The following is a 10,262-nucleotide window of genomic DNA, read 5'->3' on the forward strand; positions in this document are numbered from 1 at the left end:
TTGGTTCGTGGTATGTGCTACCCACGTGCTTTCGGTGCAGGCCAAGGTATTGGCTTTAATGAGCCCACACTGTTCTTTCTATCAATCAAATACGCACACACACGCACGCGTACACACACACGCACACACACAGATAGACAGACAGACAGACTCTCTAAACATGGAGTGAATGACGGGTTCATCATGCCAGGCCACAGAGTCTGGCAAGTTCTCTCTTCACACACACACCTTGACAATACAGCCTTTATTTGGAAATGCCATTTTCTCTCCTTTAAAGGGGGTTCCCCGTCTGTGCATGTGTGTGTGTGTGTGTGTGTGTGTGTGTGTTTTTCTTGGATGCTGACTGCTCGAGGGCTTTCCCCTACTTGGTTTTTCCAAAAGCCCAATTGACTAAAGAGAGAGCAGCTACATGACCTCCCTCTCTCTCTCTCCTTACAGACTTTAGTTTTATGTATTTGTGCCGTGCTGCCAATCGCCACATTTGCCAAGGCACATGCACAGATGTTCGCTCGCTCTCACACTAAGTGCATGTACTTCTATGTATTTGTGAGGACACCCATTGCGATATCGTATTCCCCAGCCTTAAAACCAAATGATAGCCATCACAAATAAATGTCTAGTCCCAGTCTGAGTCCAAATCTAGCTTTAACCCTTGAAGCAAACTTTGCAAAAATGACCTCTCTCCTAAAACTGGTCCTCATAAAGACAAACACACAAGAGCCGACACACACAACTGGTAGAAAGTATTCTCTATTGCCAGCCACTGTTCCTACTGGACATAAAGTGTTCTTTGGTGTAAATGACATACATGTGTGAGTCACTGCTGTCAGAGTTACCAAGAGAGGTAATTGTGCACAAGACATCCCGTATGATTGCAGGATGCTTTTATCTGTCATCTGTCTTTTCACAAACATGTCACAAATCTGAGCAAAGCAAAGTCATGACGGCCGCCGGTTATGTCAGCCGAAGCACACGTGTAAAGCATAAAATTTAAGCTGCTACCTGTGACTCCTCCAAAGGTTCCATACGTCATGTTGCAGGCCGTTCTTTGGAGGTTATGCTCGTAAACCAACTTAAGCTGGTACTGGTCACCGTGCTCCACGTTCCCTGCAGTCCCTGCATACAAAACAGGTCAGGGGAAAAAAAGTCAGTGTGCTCATTTAAGTTGAACATAAGGGGAAAAGTTTATTTTTTCATATGTGGTACATATTTAGTACCTGAAACAGAGTAGACTGACAGCTTCCTGGGATGAAGAACAGCCAGGTGAAGAAGCTCTGAACACCTACAAGGACAGGAAACAACACGATTTGACACAACGCAGCCACAATCCGAATCATCGTCGACAATACCACACGAGAGCCGGTGGTCAGTAACGCGACAACCAACAAAACCGAAGCATTTTACGTCTGCCAGAGTTCAAACTTCTAAAACAAATGTCATGTACGTTATACTGGATGGAGACAAGTTTCTCTAAATTCACACAGAAGCTGTAAAATCAATAACAGCTTTTAACGGTTGCTGCAGAGCTTCAGCCCTGCAGCTGGTGAAGACACAGATTCTTCCTCAGGCATTTCAGCGGGGCAGATGTTTCCTGCCACCGTGGTCGAATCCATGTTCTCAGCTATCCACCCTTGTTCTAAAATAATTACTGCAACAGCTGGTGCATTTTTTTTTTAAAACATCGGTTACGGTTGAGGTGTAGGTGATATTCCAGTGATGCTGATCCTAGATTTTCACTTATTTACTTCGCCACAAAACCACGGAGAAGGAATCTGTCCACTTCTTGTACCCAGAGCAAATGCCGCCTAACCTTCAACCGCTGTTGTTATGTTTGTTGTGAGAACAACAACAAGGGAGCAGAAAACTGGATCCCACAAGTTTTCTTTCTCCCTTGAAAAACCACGCCAGTCAGTGCTGAAACAAAACCTTTCACCATCTGCCCACCTCGGTCTGCCCTGACAATATTTACAACGTGCTTCTCTGTCGGGGCCAGCTTCCAAAATGCCCACCAGGCTCTGAAGAATGTTGTGCCGAAAAACCGCAGGTAACTAAACACGACGTCTTCCAAACAGACTGATTTAGTTGGATTCTGCTCCCAGTGTGATGATGTGGGAAGCCTTCGAGACAAACCACAGCTTTTCCCAGAAACCTTGGTTTTCCAGGAGGTTCCTGTGCAGCCACAGTAAGGCAATGTGAGGCATTAGTGTCGAGATTAATAGCAAAGCAAGGCAGCAAGCCTGTCAGAGTTACAGGTTCAATTCCCTGTGTAGCTTAACGGAAAAACGAAGGTGTTTATGTCTAATTTGCGGTATAATGACTGCACCGATTGCATAGACTTTTTTAACAAGTAAGAAGGTTTGAAACTTTAAAATGCAGTTGCACCTCAAAATGTTGAAGCCAAGGTGTGCACATTACCACACACACACAAAAAGATTCTTTTAATTAGGCCCAGTGCTTGGCTGTAGACAGACTTGTGACAGATTCTTGGCGTAAGTAGATGTTTGGCACTGTGATAGGCAAGGGGAGCTGCTTCTCACGGAAGGTGAGAATACTTGCCGAGCTCGTGTCACATTTGAACACTTTGTGCTTTTGTGCTCATGTGGCAACACAACATTTTGCACAGCTTACACATCTCATTCTTCATTTGCATGTTATGCAATGAAACTCTACCACCCACCAAATCTCTTTATCAGTAGCTACAGTAAAGACTCACAGCACTATCTGATGGCTTACATGTCACGACTAATAGCCTGTCAGCAATGAAGGATTAATAATGAAAAGTTTGTTTCAATTAAATGTATGCAAAACAAATAAATTCAGTAATTCCAGTCGTGTTGGAGTTTGTAGTACTATAACTTTGACAGGAAGCTTTTCATTTTTACTGCAAGTATTTATTGGTTCCAAATATCGGTTATCAGTCTCGCTGAATAATAATTATTGGTATTGGCCCTGAAATACTTATATTGGTCGATCCTATTGTGTGCAGCACTTTTAGGTGTGTCTGGAGCAAAGTAAGATTCGCAAATTTAATCTCTGACCACCATTTCTGCTGCACTGGACAACAGCCAGGATTTAGACTTCTTTTTTTTTCAGTTTATTTTGAAGTTGCACTAGTGTGACCTTTAGGGGAAAATTGCTCTGTTTTAAAATCTGCAGCAATCTGAAGCCCCTCAATGTGAAGTTAAACATCTTAGTCAATGCTGGGTCTGCAAATGCCAATTACAAGCAACTACGAGATAAAGAAGACTGACTTTCTCTTCAAGTCTCTGAGGTTTTCTTCAGTCAGTTCATTGACCTTTCTCAGTTACGTGGGGCCTAAAGCAAGACACCACAAATGTCCTCCAATGAGTTAAAATGCGTTAAAGTGTTCCTACTTTTATACTGAAGCAACTGGAATGTTTCTTTCTGTCATATTCTAATATGCAGTGAAGAGGAGTGAACTGGTTCAAAACAGAAGCATCTATATGGAGTTTGCTATGAGCTACTTTTCGCACACCAAGTTGTACTGCGGCTGAAAATATCCGTGGTTTCGGATTGGAGCGAGGGTGCGTCTTAATCACGCACACGGCTTTTTAATTATAATAGAAAAGTTGTGTTCATTCTTTCAAAAGCTGCATACCCTTGCTTTCATTCTCTTCTTGTGTCCTACTTGTTGATCCAATTCTGAATGACTCCCTGGTAAGAAAAATCACGGCACACACTCACTTCATTCCTTTACTCCAATTATCTGTCGCCTTTCCCCACATTCACATCGTTTCCGATGTTCACTTCATCATCTGTTCTCCAAGAAAACGAGTCATTTTTTTCTAGAACCATTTGCAAGTTTTGCTTGACCTTGACTTGGAGGTGGCCAGCTCTTAAGATTCAAATATGTATTAACAAAGCAGGATGGGGTCCTTGGTTTCCAACAGCTATGCTAGCAACTCAGTGGTTCGCCTGATATTATAAGCACAGCTATGTTTGGGCTGCTGGGTGGCTGATAGGTCAGGGTAAATCATAAGCAGGGAGAGAAACTCCTGACAATCTCGGGTTTGGGGTTAGCATGCACTGCAGCGAGAAAAAAAAGACATGATAATGTGGTGGTAAGTAACAGCCGGGATGGTTTTTCTATGAATGAAAAAGCAGCGCAATAAGTTATGAATGGGTGTTTCTGCCCTGCAGTTTAAAGAAAGGCTTTATTATAGGCTATACTATGAATGCTTATAATTCACAGAAGGTCATGACATAGAGTTAAAGAAAGACCTGTGATTCATTACTGCATAGAAGCACACATATGTAGCGCAGAGGAACTGAGCTTTCGATTAGAGGACGGCTACTCTGTGCATTCTGGCCACCCTGACGGCTCTGAGGTTCAGTTCCTGAAGCAGACCAGCGTCTCTATTAACAGCACAGCGTCCTTTACAACAGAGCCCTCTGATGGCCTCACTAAGCAAAAGTCAAATAGCTACCATTCCACTTCGGTTCTTCTTTTGACATGGCTTGACACAACACTTGATTAAAGGCTACTAGTTGCTCATAGTGATGTACCAACAGAACTGCATGATGTTGGAAAAAACTGACATTGCAATATTTTATTTTTCTGCAATATATATTCAGGATTTTTTGTTTTACCAAGATGACTTGAAGAGCTCTATTTGGGGGGGAAAATTATCTCTGTGGGATTAGAAAATGAGAATCATGCAATTATTTGCTTTTGGTGTCAAGCAGCAAAAGAGTTGCAGCCTGAAGAGTTCATTTAAGTTACTTCACATCCCACTTCATGCGATGTTACTATTAAGCATTTGCGCATTGCCCTGTAGATGCAAAAACAACATATTGTGCAGCCCTAAACAGAATAACTCCCAGCTTGGCAGCTCTACGAAGCATTTTTGTGACTTTCAGTGAGAACATTTTAGTGTCTCAATACTAACATATTCATTTTCATGAAGCAAAAATCAAAAGAACTGAAAAATATGACACGAGACAATCCACTGTGGCTGCAGCACATGTCCTCTCTGACCTTTAGGTTGTCTTGACTCAGTTTTGCGAGATATACTTACGAGACAAACTTGCCCACTTCGACCTGGATGATTGCATTTTGAAGCTGGATTTCTAGCAGCTGAGCATCGGCTGAACCTCCTTCGCTGGATTTATTGCCGTGTGGGGAAAAGATCCGGAGCATCCCCATGTAGCTGCCCACCACGACCTTGTCTGCAGAGTTAGAAACACACAGAAGGACTGTTGTGGTGAAAATGGAAGTTATTACCCACTGACAGCTTTCAAATATTTCAAGTTTTGCTGATGATGTCACTGCAAAGAGAGCAAGAAATCAAATGGTCCAAGTAGTGTTACATCAATTCTTGGTTTTCAAACAAACTAAATAATTTGTCTTATAATCTGATTAAACCTGATAAAAGACAAATACATTATATCATCATGCAGAGAAGAGAATAAGGTTTTATTCTTTCTCCCATGAGTCATGTTTTGACCATTTCCAGGCTGCTTACATACTAGCACTACCGAAACCTGACTGGCTGTGTGTTGTGTTTGGTATTTAAGTCTACTTTCTTATATTAATTTTGCATGAAGCCATGAAATAAAAATCAGGATCAGAGATAATCCTAATTTAATTTAATATCAATTATTACGTTCTGGCTGGGACTGGTTTGTATTTACTGCTGTTGGCTGGTAACGTGATCGAATCAGTCAGCTAGTATTCAGATTAAGAAATGTGGGCAAAAATGTTTCAGAGAGGGGCAAATCAAGGTACATTTGTGTATGTGTGCACAACATGCTTGGCTTTGTGCTGAGAATACAATCACAGCTCTCACTTTGTAATGGCATGAACATATTTTTATCCATTTAAAATCTTCAAATTCTAAGTAATGTGCAAAAAATGACATATATTGAGCAAACCTAAACATGGGCATATTTCAGACATGGTCTTGCAGTCTGTGTGGTGGTCAGTTTCGCACTACACACTCACCATGTCCAGTACCACTGTTATCCACGTCGCCAACACATAGGCATCCCACGTCAAACTCCTCCCCTTCGCCGAGCGCTGCTGACCACCAATCACGAGCCTTGAACAGAGACATGCTGCCTCTAATCAAACAGAGAAAAGGGGGAAATGGTTAAATTCTGTAAATGAGACATACATTAAACATGATGTTAACCCTTTGCTCTGTCATTTTCCCAGTTGATCCCAACTGTAGCATTACACTTAAGGGGAACTACTGCTCAGTTAACACATGAGCAAAGAGACGCATGAAGAAAGTATGTATATATAAAAAAAGAACAATTGGAATTAAATCGTTAAACATAAACCTTTCTCTGGTATTGACGTCTATTCATGAGCAGCTCCAGGTGGAGTAATAGGATAGTAAAGTGACTTGCTCAAGAGCACCACAGTGGTTAATGAAGAGGGATCAGTACTACTTATTCACGTCTGTTTCCAGATTTATCCTGCTGGCACAGAAGCAAACCACTATCCCTCTAGTCACAGCAAAAGCACGCTGGATAATCGGTCCGATCAGAGAGGCAGATATTGAGCGATTGGCATGGCGACAGCTTGGGCCACTATCCATTTGGTCGACTAACCCAGGAAGCTGTTCATTACGCTGGCAACTGTAGCCAATGGCAGAGAAGGCAGGCAGTTACATGACCTCAGGATTGTGCGTGTGAGCGATGAAGGAAGAATGAGGAGGGGGGGGTAGGTGGGGCAAGCAGCTTTTCTACTTGCTAAGTGCTGAGCAGGTGGAACAGGCAGCTAATCCAGACAGAGAATCCCTCCTATGTACAGTACAGGGCCGTACAGGTCTGTGTGCGAGGGTTAAAGCAGCATACCACCTTGTACGGCAAAAACTTTTCATAAAAGAGCAAAGTTTAAAAGGCTTTGTGGGGGACAGTAAGACCATAAGCCACGCTACACAATCTCACCTGCATAACGACATTATATCTAACAGGCTTACAGTATTATCCTGTCACTATCTGCATGGCTTTGTGCTTCGATGACACATTCTGTTGTGTATGACCTGCACTTTGGCAATTAACCCACCCACTTCAAGGTGTGAATAGCTTTAAATGTATTTAAAAGTTTCCTGAACAAATATTTTTAGCATGGAAGCAAGGAAGAGCCCTCCAAAGACATTTTAGCTTGGGTCGAAGGAAAGTCTTCACAGCCAAAATAATAAGAAATAATAAGAAAAGTAAATATACTATACATTGTAGCAGACATGTTTGCTGTCAGACGGTCAGAAATAACATAAATATGCACAGATTTCTGCCAAATAAGGCAGCACAGACATGCTTACTGCCATGCGTAGTCATCCACCAAAGACACATTCTGAGGCACCGGAAGTCAGTACAAAATTAATTAAACTCAAAACTTCTCAGCTTGTTTTGATCATCTTGATCTGACCACCAGCTTGATAAAAAAAAACATGTTAAACAAGTAGGAGGAGAGGGACTTTTAGATGGAGGGGTTCAGGTTCAGTGTCTCGTGTTGTAAGGTATCGTCTTGTTGTGTATTTCAGCTATTTGGTGGCTCCAAAATATTTCACTGCAGGTATCAACTAAGTGTCATATCACAGTTTGGATGAGCACACTTAGCATAGTTAATACAATGGCGCAGCAGTATGGACAGAAAACAGAGCACCATACACATTCCCTTAAAATATTCTTTTAAATTGACATCTAAGTGTTAGTTAAATTAGCAAGACATTAATCACACAAGGTTATAGGGGGATGGAAAGTCGAATCAAAGTTGAAATTTTCACCTTGCATCTTTGAGAACTGCAGTCTAAAATATCTGCCCTCAATATTGAGACTACAACGGATTTAACTTGAGTCAAAAGCTACAGTAGAAATTCAATTCAACTCTCAAGGGAGTGAACGAGTAAATTAGCTGTTTAAGTCGTTCCTACTTAACTTTGTATACTATTGGGCTTTGGTAGCACATGACCAGACACCTGTGGGTTTATTGTTCCATACCCAGGAGGACCCATGTTTGGGCAACAACCTCCCACACGTTTGAATCATAAAAACAGTAAAGTTAGTCAACAACAAACACACTCGGTACATTCCGGAAATGCTTACAGGTAAATCAGCTTGCAGATAACGTCAAGCCGGCTGAATTAACTGTAGCTTAGCCGGCTAATTAGCTAGCTCTCCAAGTTACCTGGATACTAGCTAGCAGGTCGCTGTAGTTTTCCCAGCTTCCCCGCTGATGACAAAACACGCTCAGCGTTGTTTCCGGGCTTTTCTCACCTCCGCAAAAACGAGCCAGTCCGCAAAAGTCGAAGCTTCGGTTTTCCTCTTTCACGCAAACATCACATTTCTCACCCTCTTGCTTGCAGCCATCGTCCTGTTGTCATGACACTGACGCTCAACGGAGAAGCCGGGCGTTACTGCGCATGATCGGAAACAGATGGGCAGACAGATGGGAAATGGAGTTTTTGGACGGCAATTTATTCCCGCGTACGGTAGCAAACTAACAAGGAATTTTTGAAGCAGCTGAAGTAATTTCTGAACTACGCATGCTATATAACCACAAGTTGCTTTCATTTAAATCTATGAAATGCATTAATATGAAAGATGAAACTTTTATTTTATCAGAATTTATTGCATTTTTTTTTTCATTTCCACTTAGTTTTTAGTATTTTGAAGTGCCTTATAATATGTTCCAGGTGATTAGTTATGAGTTTCCTGAAAGTTTTAGGTTTTGATATGCAAATTAGGTTTTATCTCATTAAACTGAAGCTAAAAGATAAAACGTGATTTTAAAAAAATATATAATTAATAATAAAATAATAATAATTAAAAAAAATAATAACAATAATTAAATGGTTGTCTTTAGCTTTTTTTCAACTAGTCTGAAAGAAACAACTTTATGGAAGCAAAGTACCTCAAAATTGCACAGTGCTTGAAAAAAACATGGTTTTGCATGTATTGTGTAAAAGAATGAGTCATTTTGAAAACATAAGATGAAATCTAAAGGAGTTAATAAAGCCTGGTAACACACCCTTGATTCTAGACAAAGATTGTAGTGAACGTAGCTAAAGAAAGGTCTGAATACTATACAGTCTATTAGCTGCATGACATTAATGGGAATTTCAAAAACATTGTACAGTATATGCAAGCTTTTTTTAGCAAACATACCCAGTAAGGTAGAAGTTGTGCAGCTTAAAATTGTGTTTATCATGAAGAAATAATCTACCTTGAATGCCTGAGTGCAGAAATGTGCTGAATTATGTTTCTGTATCTTTTTATATGCACCAATGTAGTCATCACCTGACACAAGAAGAACATGTTTTGCTTTATTAATTATATAGTTTAACTTTCACTTCAAAAATTGAGGGCTCGTCCGGGATTTGAACCCGGGACCTCTCGCACCCTAAGCGAGAATCATACCCCTAGACCAACGAGCCATGTGTACATGTCCCTGAACCCTGACTTTCAGATTTTACTGTACATGCCACGTTGGCTTCAGCTTGCAGTGTGCTGCTCCAGATTGTGTGGTGGCTGGGGGCCATCTACCGGCGGTTTGTTGTAACTGCAGCAAGTTTCATTAATTAACTCCGCAGCAGAGACTTCAGCAGTAATCACTTATCTCAACAAAAACCGTCATTATGAGTGTTTAAAGGAGACAGCCAGGATACCGAAAATTTTCAACTTTCATCCTTATGTTTCACACAATTTGCTTGGAGAGAAAAAAGCGCTCATGATACATAGTAGTGTTTCTACCATGTTTATATTCATGGCATGTACATTTAGAGTTGATGCTTATTTCATTTATAATAATTTCCTTAGATGCCTGGCTAGGTTCTTACTTTTTATTGCATAATTTGAAAACGTGCTTTGTTAAAAGTTTAGTATAGAGAAGGTGTAGATTTAGATTAAAGCTTTATAGTGGCAAATGAACTAACTTGTTGGTACTAAAATTGTAACACCAAAAATATATGTGAAAATCTATAGTTTAACATAAATATGGGCTCGTCCGGGATTTGAACCCGGGACCTCTCGCACCCTAAGCGAGAATCATACCCCTAGACCAACGAGCCACATGTACACTTCAAAACAGCTCCAAGTTTTCAGTGTACAAGATGCCACGTTGGTCAGGATTCTGAACAGTGAATTCTGCACATCTTTATTTTGTCCCTGAGCGACACCTACAGGACGTCAGCGGTACTGCAACCAAATACTGAAGACCAGATTTAGAACCGTTTACTGTATATACTAACATATATTTTCTGTTGAATTTACAAAATCAAGTTTAGAAGAGC

The 10,262-nt window shown here is 40.9% G+C and overlaps 1 protein-coding gene and 2 non-coding genes across 3 annotated transcripts in view; all 3 read right to left on the bottom strand.

Annotated features, from left to right (window-relative positions):
* Window positions 1–8,157, bottom strand: part of LOC103373226 (protein PTHB1) — a gene marked incomplete at its 3' end in the record, with an annotated part of 29,610 nt that extends 21,453 nt beyond the window's left edge. Inside the window, exons 1-5 of the mRNA XM_008303070.1 lie at window positions 8,077–8,157; window positions 5,966–6,084; window positions 5,040–5,190; window positions 1,218–1,282; window positions 1,003–1,116 (exon numbers count right to left, since the gene is read on the bottom strand). Coding sequence (XP_008301292.1) covers window positions 1,003–1,116; window positions 1,218–1,282; window positions 5,040–5,190; window positions 5,966–6,077 — 442 coding nt within the window. The remainder of the gene's footprint in view (window positions 1–1,002; window positions 1,117–1,217; window positions 1,283–5,039; window positions 5,191–5,965; window positions 6,085–8,076) is intronic.
* A 1,178-nt stretch (window positions 8,158–9,335) lies between these two features.
* On the bottom strand, window positions 9,336–9,407 carry trnap-agg (transfer RNA proline (anticodon AGG)). Its single transcript has one exon. It is a non-coding gene; the product is annotated as a tRNA-Pro (tRNA).
* Window positions 9,408–9,968: 561 nt separating this feature from the next.
* On the bottom strand, window positions 9,969–10,040 carry trnap-agg (transfer RNA proline (anticodon AGG)). Its single transcript has one exon. It is a non-coding gene; the product is annotated as a tRNA-Pro (tRNA).
* Window positions 10,041–10,262: the final 222 nt, after the last annotated feature.

This window comes from Stegastes partitus, unplaced genomic scaffold (genome assembly GCF_000690725.1).
Source record: "Stegastes partitus isolate 25-593 unplaced genomic scaffold, Stegastes_partitus-1.0.2 Scaffold1930, whole genome shotgun sequence".
NCBI classification, from domain to species: domain Eukaryota; kingdom Metazoa; phylum Chordata; class Actinopteri; family Pomacentridae; genus Stegastes; species Stegastes partitus.